General features: G+C 43.5%; 1 protein-coding gene across 1 annotated transcript in view; it reads right to left on the reverse strand.

The window, feature by feature from the left end:
- LOC126419357 (glucose dehydrogenase [FAD, quinone]-like) overlaps positions 1–14,594 on the reverse strand; it is a gene marked incomplete at its 5' end in the record, with an annotated part of 55,221 nt that overhangs the window by 9,877 nt on the left and 30,750 nt on the right. Inside the window, one exon of the mRNA XM_050086544.1 lies at positions 3,575–3,844. Coding sequence (XP_049942501.1) covers positions 3,575–3,844 — 270 coding nt within the window. The remainder of the gene's footprint in view (positions 1–3,574; positions 3,845–14,594) is intronic.

The following is a 14,594-nucleotide window of genomic DNA, read 5'->3' on the forward strand; positions in this document are numbered from 1 at the left end:
TATTTTTCTTCCTGGTTCCGACTATCTAATTTAACTCTCTGACCGATGTCTCTGTCCACGTAATCCTCAAGGTCGGGGGCTACTTGGGGACGTTTACTAGTTCCACAAATAGAATGCACAGGGGAAGTAATTTGATTTATTTTTCATTTCTCCCGTAGAGGATAATATTTTTATTATGTGGATTTGTCGTCCCGAAACTCTCAATTCCAGATTTGATTTTGCATATTCATATTTTGCTTGCTCGTAATTCTTAAGGTAGGCATTTTAGGGCCTATGTTGTCTAGGCATTTTTTGCTTCGAAACATCATTTATGTCACATCACTGAACACTGAGCATCCTCCTGCGACACCCTGTATAACTTTTAACACGTTGAAGAGCAACGTTCAAGTTGTCATCAAGATAAATACAAAATTACTGTAGAAGCATATTAAGAGTTTACATGCTCTTTTTACAAGAGGGTATACAAAACATTGTATATTCTCCGGTCTTTCAAGCAAAGCAGTGCGGTGGCACATGTCGGCAAACAGCTCGCGATGATGAGACGACTTTCTAACAGGTGGCTTGTAGCGTTGTATCTGTTCCGGCAACCAAAAAATGACGTGGTTGACATTCTTCACTTCAGTCGCACGTTGGAGATGCGACCAGACCAGTTCCATGAATATGCTTCCTGTAACAGTGGTCGCTGTTACAGACTTCGTGAGTCTTCTGGAACATCGATGTTTCTCGTGCCAAAAGTTAGTAATCAGCAGCGGATTCTTTTTTAAATAATCTTTGCTTTTGCATTTGGAGATATCTTGTTACTCCGTGTTCCATTTGCTATTCATCTGTCTGCCCTCTCTCTCTCCATCATAATATCGGATAGTGACGTCATATGTCTTAGTAGTTCTAGCGCTGATTTCGAATCAGAGAAGACAACGAACTTATTACAGCGTACGTGTGGTCCGTAGTGTAGCTTTCACAATCGTCAGCTTGTTAGGTAACCTGAATTTCCTTAAAGTATGACAGCTACTACCCAATAAGCACAACCTCGCCCGTCTTCGTTCTTCGAGGCGTAGATGAGCCTTGAGTTGTTTAATGAGGTGCTCTGTCAAAACGCAGTTACCTGAACAACCACAGCCCAGTTGTAGTTGCAATACACAGGCGTCTCGTTCATAAGTTGAGTTGCTCACCGTGCGCACTCTGGCTTTTCAGCTGAACTGTCTCACAAGCTTCTCTGAATATCAATTCGTGCAAAATCTTGATGGGTAAATTTAGAGAGCAGTGTTGCGTACCTTCATTTACTGAGCCTGATTTCTTAACTCGTTGAGCCCCAGTGGTTTCTGCCTGAGACCACCATTTTATTAAATTTATTTAAAGTATTGCAATAGAGAGATTTCTAGTTGTACGCTGCGGTACTTCTAGGAGTGTAGTGCATTGTAGCAGTCTGTCACAGCGTTCAAAACAACAGTCGTCGGGGAGATTGTGCTTTGTGGTTATAAGTGACTCTGTCATGCGCTTAAAAGAAGAAACAAGAGCCATATTGAGGAGATCGTTGACAGTGGAAGTAAGTTATCGTAACGGAAATTTGATGTTTTTGTACTCCTTTTATGAGCATCACGGAAATGAAACTGCTGGGACAGTATGTAGTTGTGATACAATTTTTTTTTAGTTTTAGACCCCTTTTTGCTTGTAATTTTTTTAGGCGCTATGAGTTCGTGGAAGTTTTGACATGTGGGAATTGGTTTAGGAAAAATCCGAGTTTGCTTTCAAATTTATGAAATGAAATGAGGGTGGTTGAGAAATGTACGACCCAGTAGTTCCAAATTGAAAAATATCTCCTTGAAAAAACTGATTGTTTACCTTTTGCCAGTTTCATCTCACACTCGTTGCTTACTGTGATAAAAAGATCAAATTTGTGAAAAAATTTACATTTACATTTAATATGACGCGTATCCTTGGTCTTCTACAGTCTAATTGAAAATGACGTTATCGTCAGAAGTGGCCGATAGTGCTCTGAATAAACTCTGTTTTTAGCAAAAATGCTGTCTTAGAAGAAATAATGTCGTGGTTGAAATAATTTCCAATGGCTTTGTAACAAAGCGCGAGAAAAAAATTGAGCATTTCTTTTACACTTTCGTACTGGCTGTTTGGACCTACTAATCTCGTAGCAGCGCATCTCTGAGTCAGTTCAATGTTTACATTTATTCGTATTTAAAGAGAGCTTCATTATGCAAGTGTAAATACTGACCGAAATATTTCACGTTTCCATACGATGAAGCATGGACGATTCTTCCTTGTAGACAACAGCCTCGTTAGATAACAATCGGACAGTGCTGCTGACACTCTGTGATATTTGTTGATATTGAGAATATGTGCGACGCTATTACTTTTGCTTGGGACACACTCCAAGTTACTTTCGTTTCTGTTGAACGTTTGCCATCCGGTATATCGCAGTGGGCACTGTTATTCAAAAACTCATCAGGACCATCTATTTCATGTTAGAGATCCTATATTGTCGCATCTTAGTTATTTATTAGTCGACAATGTGGCATAATGCAAAACTCCTTTCGGTAATCTAGGAAGACATTATCGACCTGTTCGCGAACATCTACTGTCTGGAAGGTATCGTGTGTGAATGTTAGGCACTACGAGTTTTCATCAGGTGCATATCTTATTGTACCCCCATACATCAACTAATACCACAGCCTTATGCACCTAATTACAAGAACAGATAAAAACCGAAATGTACTTACAAAAGTTAAAAGATGGCGAGGAACATAGAATGCCCAACCATAGTTAAAAGTGTAATCTCCGTAGAACAGATAGTCAATTAACAAAATTTTTTGGCGAGAACATGGGCATATATGAACAAGAAGTAAACAGTGTTAAGTGGTTCGACCCCTATATATCAAATGCATACCAGTCTCATGAGCACCTAAATATGAAAACAGATAAAAACACAAGAGTACTTTCAAATGTTAAAAGGTAGTACACAACATGGGTGAGAATACTGAAGACCCGAACTTCGTAGTTGAAACCACGCTCTCCACAGGGCGCATAGTCATTGTGGTTGGAGCTTTTATATTCGTCGTCATGTCCTTGGCCATGTTTTAATTCGCACCTGTTATTATAATTAGATGATTATGGCTCTTATGTTAGTTGAGGTACAGGGGTACAGTTGCTGTTATTGTTTATTTCTTACTGTTTACCTACATTCCTAATGATGTGGCTATAAGCCAAGAAACCGGAGCACCTTATAAACAATTGGTTCAAAGACAGATGTTTGCATCGCTTCAGATATCAAATGTACTACCACAGCTGCGGGTCCTCTGACGGCAGAGTCGTTTGTAAAAGCGAGATGTGTTTCACACGGTTTATTTTTCCTAGATCCTTGTGTCAAGCCTTAGCGAAAAGCTTCTTTTCCTGCGGGAGCTAGATAACTTTTGGGTTACTCTCTATGATCTTGACGAACTTAAACGGCAGGGATGACCTGACGCACTGAACTGTTCACTACGGGAGAGGTTCTCGATTAATGTTGGCTGCTGCGGGGCCTAACTCCGCGCCGTAGTTAGCATCTGACGTGGTACGCACTCACCTGGAGGGGCCCGGTGGAGGCGAGCGGTCCGTCGCCGTGGTGCCGGTGCCTGCGGATGTCGGCGACGCGCTGCTTGTTGCCCGAGGCCGAGGTGTTGGTGCGCGGCACGACGAGCACCAGCCCGTCCGTGGTGACGTGGTCCTGCAGGTTGCGCCCCACAGGCAGGTCGGCCAGCACGGGGATGCCGAGCGCAGACAGGTGCTGCTTGGGGCCCACGCCCGACAACATCAGGATCTTCGGCGAGTTGATGGCGCCAGCCGACAGGATCACCTGCGGGGAATGAGCGGCTGTTTCGCGGGTGCTGCAGCTACAGTGTTTTCAGACGGCTGCCCTTTGCGTACAGCTTCTCCCAGCTACAGTACACAGTGAGCACCGCTTTCGTTGGAATTCAGACCTTACATCCGTATTCTGAGGTATCATCGGTGACCCTCATAATATGAATGTTTTAACTGGTAAACCATCAGGTCATCTGCCAGTATGGAGAAGCATTGCTAGGGTAGAACAAAACGTGGTTATTGAAACCAAAGGCACAGACTGACAGTCCTCATTTCGATGAGTGCCGGCAGGACATGTCTTAAGACACAAGATAACTACTTCCATTGTACTAGAGGATAATGCAGAGGGAAAGAATTGTAGGATAACACAGGCGTTGGTCTGTGTCCAACAAATAATTCAGCTGAAGTGATTGGCAGAACACAGGAAATCGTGGCATTCCGTGTAAAACTAGTCAGAAGATGCAGTAGAGGGAGAGAGGAAGAGGAGGCAGATGACAAATTATTCTACCCCACCCCAATGGGTTCCTCCGTCAGAGACAGTAAGTATTAGAAATATGCTATATGTTGGAGACAGACAGAAACTCTCTGCAGCCAGGAAGGTTGCTATTTAAGAACCACAAGATAAGAGGTTTGGATAATTCACACAGTTAGCCGGCAACATACGGAAAGTCAAAAAAATGGTTCAAATGGCTCTGAGCACTATGGGACTTAACATCTACGGTCATCAGTCCCCTAGAACTTAGAACTACTTAAACCTAACTAACCTAAGGACATCACACACATCCATGCCCGAGGCAGGATTCGAACCTGCGACCGTAGCAGTCGCGCGGCTCCGGACTGAGCGCCTAGAACCGCGAGACCACCGCGGCCGGCTGATGATAATGTGGGACAGTGGTAAAGATGACCAGGGGGCCATCGTAACAGTTTTATCGTCTATAACCACAATTGATACTGAATGGAAGAGAGCGTACGGCATTTCGCCATGTCATAACAGAAGCTGAAAATTTGATTGTTCCGGACGAAAAGGATTAACACGATAACGAATCGGAAGAAAAAAGTATCCATCTCTGTCTCGTGGGCCCCTACCACCACGGCACAGCGCGTCCCCAGGTTGCGGATAGGGGATACGGCCTTCAGATATGAAGGGTAGCTGCGAATACAAAAAATAAACAGTCGCGGACAGCCGGTGGGGAGCAGGCGATGGCGTGATGAACCGTCCCTGTTTCTTCTTCTCCTACTACCAAATCTATTCATCAAGAATCAGCAACATTAATGGGCATGGGTCCCTTTGAAGTAAAATATTCCGGAGGTAAACTAGGTTCCCATTCGGATCTCTGGGTGGAACCTACTTCGAAGAGATTCAGGCCGAAAGGAACTTTCAGGTTGGGAACATGGAACGTTAAAAGTTTGAACAGGCCAGGAACATTCCAGACATTATTAGGCGAAGTAGATAGATACGATGTAGACATTACAGCTATTCAAGAAACTCGGTGGCAGGGTGAGGGTAGCATAAAGAGGAGTAACAATAAATTTTTCTATGGCGATTCGGAAGCTCACAGTTTCGGAACAGGTTTCACAGTACAGGGAAAAGTGCTTTATGCAATCAGAGATATAAGGTTCATTAGTGACCGACTATCAGTTATAGTGTTGTCCGGCAGGTGGAATAGACTAGTAGTAATTAATGTACACGCACCAACTGAGGACACTGAAGAGGTTGTTAAAGACGGGTTTTATGAAGAACTAGATCAACTATGGGATGAGTTCTCCTCGAACGATAGAAAATTAAGCATAGGTGATTTTAATGCGAAGGTAGGGAAGGAGGAAGCATTCCGGCCTACAGTTGGGAAAGAAAGTTTGCATAACATTTCGAATGATAATGGCACAAGGTTGGTTAATTTTGCTGTTTCAAAAGACATGCTTGTTCAGAGCACATATTTCAAAAGGAAGGACATTCATAAAGCAACCTGGGTCTCTCCGGATGGACACACCCGAAACCAAATTGATCATGTTCTTGTAGATCGGAGATGGCAAACTAGTATAGAAAATGTTAGGACTTTCAGGGGAGCAGACTGCGATTCTGATCATTTTCTTGTAGTTGCCAAAGTTCACCAACGGCTATCTACAGCAACATCAAGGTGTCACAATGCAGAACTTGTTAGGTTCGACACTGACAAGCTAAATGATGAAAGCTTTAGAAGAAGGTACATGACAGAAATTTCAAATAAGTTTGATGCTCTCAGGACACACGAAGATCAAGACGAGGATGTAAATAAACAGTGGATCACTGTGAGGAATAATATCAAAGTTGCAGCGAAGGTCACAATAGGTACAATTAAGAAGAACAGGAGGAAACCGTGGTTTGATGAGGAATGCAAGAAATTGGTAGAGGAAAGAAGAAAAGCGCGATAAAATTGGGATATAATGGGAGAAAGAAAACGAGAGGAGTTCTTGAACTTGAGAAGGGAAGTTGGTCGTAGGCTACGAGCAAAGAAGAGGGATTATTTGAACAATCAAATTACAAATATGGAAATAAACAGTCAAACAAAAAACATTAGGGAACTTTACCTAGACATAAATGGGTATAGGAAGGGCTTCAAGGCTAGGACAAATGCACTTCGAGGGGATGCTGGGGGAATACTGACAGACCCCAGTGATATATTAAGTAAATGGAGGGCGTATTTTGAGCATCTGTTAAATGTACACCAGGAAGCAGGAAACGAGCAGGCGTACGAAATACATACAGCAGAATCCCAGGTACCTGAGCCAACGTTAAAGGAAGTAACAGATGCAATCAACAAATTGAAAAACCATAAAGCACCAGGATCAGATTGCATAACTCCAGAATTAGTTAAAAATGGGGGACAGAAATTGGTGGAAGTAGTTCACAAAGTGATAACTGAAGTATGGAACTCAGAGATGATACCTGAAGAGTGGCAGGAGTCGATTCTGATCCGAATTTTTAAGAAGGGCGACAAAATGGATTGTAGTAATTATAGAGGGATATCGCTATTATCAGTATGTTCCAAAATTTTCTCGAATACTCTGCTAAGCAGACTTACACCATATGCAGACGAAATTGTGGGGGATTACCAAGCCGGCTTTCGGAGGAACAGATCAACTATAGACCAAATATTCATCCTGCGTCAAATTTTGAAAAAGAAATGGGAATACAATAAACCAGTTCATAATCTTTTCATAGGTTTTACAAAAGCATATGATTCAGTATTACAGTCAAAATTGTACAGAATTCTTTTGGAACTTGGAATACCAAAGAAGTATGTTAGACTTATAGAAGGGAGTTTGAAAAACAGAAAAGGTAGAGTACTCGTGGGGAAATTGGAGTCAGAATAATTTGTAATAAAGAACGGTCTTAAGCAGGGAGATGCCCTGTCTCCGCTGCTTTTTAATTTAGTCCTAGAATATATTGTACGAATTGCAGCAGATAATTCAGAGGGTGTGGAGTTAAATGGAAATATTAATATATTAGGGTATGCAGATGATCTAAACATCATTAGTGATAGGAAAGAATCTGTAACAGCAAATGTGAATGCGTTAATCAAGGCTAGTGAAGATGTAGGTCTAAGGATAAGTGAAGACAAAACTAAATACCTGGTTACTACTAGAATGCCAACACCAGTAGATCAGGAAATGTTAAGAGTTGGAGACATGCAGTTTGAAAAAGTGAACACATTTAAGTATCTAGGCGTGGACATCACTTCGAGAAATGAGATTGAATCCGAACTGAAGAAGAGATTACGGGCGGGAAATGCGTGCTACTTCTCACTGAATAGATTACTTTCATCACGGATATTGTCTAGGAATTTAAAGATTAGAATATACAAAACTATTATTCTACCAGTTATGCTGTATGGGTGTGAGACTTGGTCTCTCACTGTGCAAAATGAAAAGCCATTTCGAGTATTTGAAAACAAAATTTTGCGGAAAATTTTCGGAGCAAAAAGGGATGACATTAGCGGAGAGTGGCGAAAACTGCATAACGAAGAGGTTCTCGAACTCTATTCAAGCCCTGACATAATCAGTATTATTAAATGACGTAGGCTGCGATGGACGGGTCACATAGCTCGAATGGATGAGGGCAGGGCAGCGCGCAGAGTACTGGTAGGGCACCTAGAGGGAAAACGTCCTGTGGGGAGACCGAGGCGTAGATGGGAGGACAATGTGAAGGCTGATTTGAGAAGCCTAGGTATTGAAGGTGAATTCAAGGAAATAGCCCAAGACAGGGACAGATGGCGAAAATGCGTTGCTGCGGTAATGGACTCTCGAGTCCGGTATGACCAGTAAGTAAGTAAGTGGATTCCATCTATGACTCCAGAAGAGGCGAGGCAAAACCGTCTCCGAAAAAGTTGCACGTCTTCAGAATGGATGTTGAAGGTTATGATTTTTCGGCATGGGTGACAATAGAGAAATCGCTTACACTAGTACGCTGAATGCCACTGAAGCGTAAACTGAATGTCTACAGTAGCCGCAATCAAAAATTTGTGCAAGATCAAGAATCCGACCCTGGTTTCCTGCATACTGCAGATAGGTGCCTTAACCACTGGGCTATCTGAACATGCGACCAGTCCGACTGAGGCTGTCTATGATATTTCCATTTATGATTTTTCCAACTCTGCTACCAGAGGTTCCACCACGGGGTATGTGGTAACAGCCCCACTGGAGAACGTGACTTACCTTCCACCGACACTGCTACACTCCGTTCCGCTTTACAAAATTGCAAACAGCGTGTTATTGTAACCTTATTAGCGATCCAGACGCAGCTATCAAATACGTTTCCTAAACTAAAACTATGCGGTTTGTAATTCCAGAACAGTATTTCTGTGTGTAGTCCGCTATTTTAGATATTCTCCAGAAGTTAGTACATAGTCAGCTATTTATTCATTACTAAGAATCATTTACAAATTTGTAAAGCCACTACGCCTAACTCCACAAATAAATGATATTCGTCATATGTCCCGTTGTAGTCAGAGAGGCAATACACAATTTCATCAAGTATCTAAGATATCGGAGCAGTACTTTATTTTTGCGAAAAGCTTGAAATTGTTGATTGTGCGTATTCAACCCACCACACACACACACACACACACACACACACACACACACACACACGTTTTTATGTATAGATGTCACCAAATATTGTAAAGTGTCATTACTGAACAAAGGTAAAGAAATTCAGTCCGTTTAACGGACCGTAAGTAAAATGATAATTTTACTTTTTTTTTTGCAGTCCTCTGATGCTTAAACACGTTTAATACCTGATGCACTAATGGTGACTTCGTTTTTATTCTACTTACGGGAAGAAGTATAATGTAAAACCTGTTATCTCTCTTTTTTTTTTTTTTTTTTTTTTTTTTTTTTTACAGGTGGGTGTCTTCCGTGTCTTCTTTCCAACCAGCCATCTCGCTGATGTGGCTGACTCGAGGTAGGTTGTTCTCTCTTCCAAATTTGACCACACTTGGATTTCGTGGACCCGACTATCATTGTACTTGGTGCCTCTCTACCTCACGGGGCTGAATTATTCGGCTTTCCTCTACGAAAGTTAGGACAGTGCAGTGCAGCTCTGGCAATGTTTGCTGATGTGAAAACTCCTGAGCTGCACCGTTGTTCGGAGTCGACGTGAAACTCTGGGTCCCCTGCAGCTGGCTGATTTAGTCAGTTCAAAGGCCGGAGGAGGGCAACAGCACACTACCTACACTAGGATTACGTATTAAACAAAAATGTATCCAGAGTCAGTGAAGTGAAATGTTAAAAAAATTGAGCACCTGTATGTGGAAGAATGTTAGGAATGAAGCCGCAAAATAAAATTCATACATCTCAATATGCTTGAAATATAGCGAAGCGCTTGCAGTCTAAATAAGAATTTCATTGCAGTCGTAAAAGACGGTTTATAACATACATTGCCTGAAAAAGAACAGTTGAAGGTGGGACGTGGCAGTGTAAACATTGACAGAAGGAAGAGGTCATTTTATCAGTGGGAAATAATGACCATTTTGTGGAAGAGAGACAGTTGTCCCTGTAGAAGGTGTAATGCAGAGAAGGAAGTTATATACGGTGCCAGTGGCGTCAATCAGAGCGTGGAGAGGTGGGCGAAACGAAGAGGTAGCCAGCAAATTGTCCTAGCAGCATTGTTGCAGTAAAAAACCAGAATTTAAGCGGACACAAAGATTTTTTAGAAGATACGAACAGAAGAGATGAAATAAGACGCATAAGACAGTGTTAATGAACTGAAGATCTAGCAGAAGATCGATGCAGTAACAACAGATTGTCAAGGCGAAGAATCAAGACATCGAATGTTCGAGAAGGGACCAACAGCCGTCACAGAACGCGAATATACGCTGCACTAACAAAGACAGTGTACCTAATGTAACATACAAAAAAGGAAGTGGACTGTGAACTACAGCAGTCTTAAGAACTCTCTTATAAAAGTGATAGTTACCGATCACTCGTGTTTCAATGTGAACTATTTTTTAAAAGCGTTTACTGTGAGGAGCAAAGGACATGACAAAATAGACAGTAAAATATTGATAAAGAGACGTCGCTTTCATATATCGTTACGTCGGCTTCCCTTGTTGTGATTAAAACTATGTTCTTGTATCGGCCTGGCTCGTATCATTCCAGTTTTAGCTTCTGCAGAGTTTTAAGAGGTGTTATCAGCAAGACGGTACGCCAAAGGAAGAGCTGTCGCCATTTAACATTTTACAGACTTTTCTTTTTTGTATGTTCGAGCCGATTTATCTTCATCTTCGCAGCTTCCTGTGGACTACAGAACATGTGACGCTCTGCAGCTACAGTGATTGTCAACTGCTGCAGAAGATATACCTTCCATACTTCTACTACACAGGGAGTTTATACACTATGTGATCAAAAGTATCCGGACACATGGCTGAAAATGACTTACAAGTTCGTGGCGCCCTTCACTGGCAATGCTGGAACTCAGTATGGTGTTGGCCCACCCTTAGCCTTGATCACAGCTTCCACTCTCGCAGGCATACCTTCAATCAGGTTTTGGAAGGTTTTTTAGGAAATGGCAGCCCATTCTTCACGGAGTGCTGCACTGACGAGAGGTATCGATGTCAGTCGGTGAGGTCTGCCACGAATTCGGCGTTCAAAATTATCCCAAAGGTGTTCTGTAGGATTCAGGTCAGGACTCTGTGCAGGTCAGTCCATTACAGGGATGTTGTTGTCGTGTAACCACTCCGACACAGGCCGTGCATTATGAACAGGTGCTCGATCGTGTTGAAAGATGCAATCACCACACCCGAATTGCTCTTCAACAGTGGGAAGCAAGAAGTTGCTTAAAACATCAATATAGGCCTGTGCTGTGATAGTGCCACGCAAAACAACAAGAAAAACATGACCACACCATGAGCACCGCTGGAAGAAAGGATACTGCGGAGACATGGCTTAGCCCCAGCCTGGGGGATGTTTCTAGAATGAAATTTTCACTCTACAGCGGAGTGTGCGCTGATATGAAACTTCCTGGCAGATTAAAACTGCGTGCCGGACCGAGACTCGAACTCGGCACCTTTGCCTTTCGCGGGCAAGTGCTCCACCAACTGAGCCACCCAAGCATGACCCACGCCCCGTCCTCACAGCTTCGGTGGCTCAGATGGTAGAGCGGTCTGCCCGCGAAAGGCAAAGATGCCGAGTTCGAGTCTCGGTCCGGCACACAGTTTTAATGTGCCAGGAAGTTTCATTCTATAGTAAATGTAGATATAGATGTAGAATATCCTGATCACCTAGATCACCCGATTTAACCCCAATGGAATTCTATGTAGCGGATTACATTAAAGACAGTGTTTTTGTTCTCCGCTTCCGGAAAACGTCGACGAACTGCGACGACGGATAACAAGCAGTTGCCTTTATACATCAAGACTTTCTCCATACGATTTGACAGGAAACTGATTGCAGATGGCATATTTATCGTGTTCTGAAAGGTAGCCACCTTGAACACTTCTAAATAAAACTTGAAGAAGGAACCACTTCGTGGCATTCATTTCAGAACTGTTCCAGAGATTCGACAGGCAGTAGACCGCTCCATTCGCGCCATCAACAGAACAGGCTCTGCTAACGGCATAGTACGCCTTCCACATCGCTGGCAACGGGTTCTGCACAACGCTGGTGACTACTCTGAAGGACAGTAACAGGTGCAAACATGTAACTCTTTTGTATCGGTTGTGAACAAATAGTTGCCACTATTTAAGTTCCAACACTCGTAGATACATGTTTCAAAATTTTGCTGTCCTTCAGAATAGTCACCAGCGTTGTGTGTAGTCCGTTGCCAGCGATGTGGAAGTCGTAGGATACCCTTAACAGCGCCAATTACGTTGATAGTTCGAGTGGAGCGTTCTACGCTGAGGTGACAGAAATCACCAGATACCTCCCCATATCGTGTCGGACCTCTTGTTGCCCTGCGTAGTGCAGAAACTGGACGCGGCATGGACTCAACAAGTCGTTGGAGGTCCACTGCAGAAATACTGACATGTGCCTCTGCAGCTACCATAATTGCGAAAGTGTTGCCGATGCAGGATTTTGTGCACGAACTAACCTCTGGATTGTGTCCCGTAAATGTTCGATGGTACTCAGGTCGAGCGGTCTGGGTGGCCAAATCATTCTCTCGAATTGTTCGGAAAGTTCTTCAAACCAAAAACAAACAGTTGGGGCCCGGTGGCATGAATAGCTGCAAATAGTCTCCAAGTAGGCGAACATAAGCATTTCCCGTCAATGATCAGTTCGGCTGGACCAGAGGACCAGTCTGTCGTGTATGAAGACAGCCCACACAATTATGGAGCCACCACCAGCTTGCATAGTGTCTTGTTGACAACTTGGGTCGGTGGCTTCGTGGGATCTGCAACACGCTCGAGCTCTACTATCAGCTCTTGCCATTTGAAATCGGGACTCAGTTGAACAGGCCACGGTTTTCCAGTCGTGTAGGGCCCAACCGATATGCTCAGGAGCCTAGGACAGGTGCTACAGGTGCTGTTGTTGTGTGCTGCCATAGCCCATTAACGGCAAATTTCGCCACACTGCCCTAATGGAAACCTTCGTCGTACGTCCCACATAGATTTCAGCAGGTATTTCACGCAGTGTTACTTGTCTCTTAGCACTGACAACTCTACGCAGACGCCGGTGCTCTCGATCGTTAAGTGAAGGCCGTGGGCCAGTATGTAGTCCGTGGTCGGAGGTAATGCGTAGGAGGTAATGCCTGAAACGTTGTATCCTGGGCACACTCTTGACGCTGTGGTTCTCGGAATGTTGAATTCCCTCACAGTTTCCGAAATAGAATGTCCCCCTAGTACCACTGCACGTTCCAAGTCTGTTTTCCCATCATGCGGTCATTAACACGTCGGAAAGCTTTTCATATGTATTACCTGAGCTCAAATGACGGCTCCGCCAATGCACTGCCCTTGTATACCGTGTGTAGGCGATACTACCGCAATCTGCACATGTGCGTCCCGCTATCCCATGACTTTTGTCGCCTCAGTGTATGGCCCGTCGTCTTGCAGGACAGTGGTCGGGCGCATACAGATTATGGTGCAAGATGTGACTGATCTATTCGGTCTGGTGGACTGAGAACTGGTGTACCACCCACCACAGTCCCCAGATATCAGCTTCTCAACTTGATTCCTACGCCGCAGGAATCACTTCAGGCGTTTGTTGACACTGTTAAAGTTGGAATCGTATAGTGTGAGTAGTGCAGTCAGTCTTTCCTGGGGAATGGTTTGATGCGGTCTGCCACGAATTCCCTCTGTTGTGTCAGCTGCTTCACCTCAGAGTGATGTTCTCTGTGGTGTCACCGCCAGACACCACACTTGCTAGGTGGTAGCTTAAATCGGCCGCGGTCCATGTAGTACATGTCGGACCCGCGTGTCGCCACTGTGATCGCAGACCTAGCGCCACCACCAAGGCAGGTCTCGTGATACGAGAGTGGACTCGCCCCAGTTGGACGAGAACCTAGCTACAGCCCAGTTGTACGAGAACCTAGCTACCGCCCAGTTGTACGAAGCCTTTCTCTCTCATTAGCCGAGAGACAGAATAGCCTTCAGCTAAGTTAATAGCGACCACCTAGCAAGGCGCCATTTGTATCAGTGCCTATAGCTTACGAGTATTCAAGAGAGATGTATTCCAAGGACTAATTAAAAGATAAGTAATAAGCATCTACATACTTTTCTTCTTATTCATTTATAAGTTCTCATGTTCCAGACTTCACGCCCGTCTGCTTTAGTCTTGCGTGCATTTTCAGCCATCTCAACTTCACGGTGTCGGCCCAGCTACCGACACAACATTCTCTGTTATGTGTGGGATGTATCCCAGTCAAAGATACGATATCATACGCTGTCTGTTTTCAGTAGCTTCGCAATTATATTTGTTTTGTAACATTTCCCGTCTACATAAATTAGTAAAACTGAACTTAACTGACATGATTCCATGAACTGCAGCCATAATCTTTCGACAGACGTTTCATGTCGCAAGTTTCTTTCACATTATCGTTTTACGTACATATTGCTGAACAAATGTCAGTAAATCACAAGAATTTATACATCTTAGTTCTAGAGTAGAGAAGTAGCGCTGACTATCTGCCGAAACGAAGAAAGAACCTCTCTATCTAAATAGGTATATAAAGTTATTGCGGTTCTATATTGACGTCTGTTTTATGTAAGTGTGACAGTTGATATCTGTTTGTGCAATTAAGTCTGCTGTCATAAGCAAGAATAGAAATTAGGCTA

The sequence above is a fragment of the Schistocerca serialis genome, chromosome 9 (assembly GCF_023864345.2).
Source record: "Schistocerca serialis cubense isolate TAMUIC-IGC-003099 chromosome 9, iqSchSeri2.2, whole genome shotgun sequence".
NCBI classification, from domain to species: Eukaryota; Metazoa; Arthropoda; class Insecta; order Orthoptera; family Acrididae; genus Schistocerca; species Schistocerca serialis.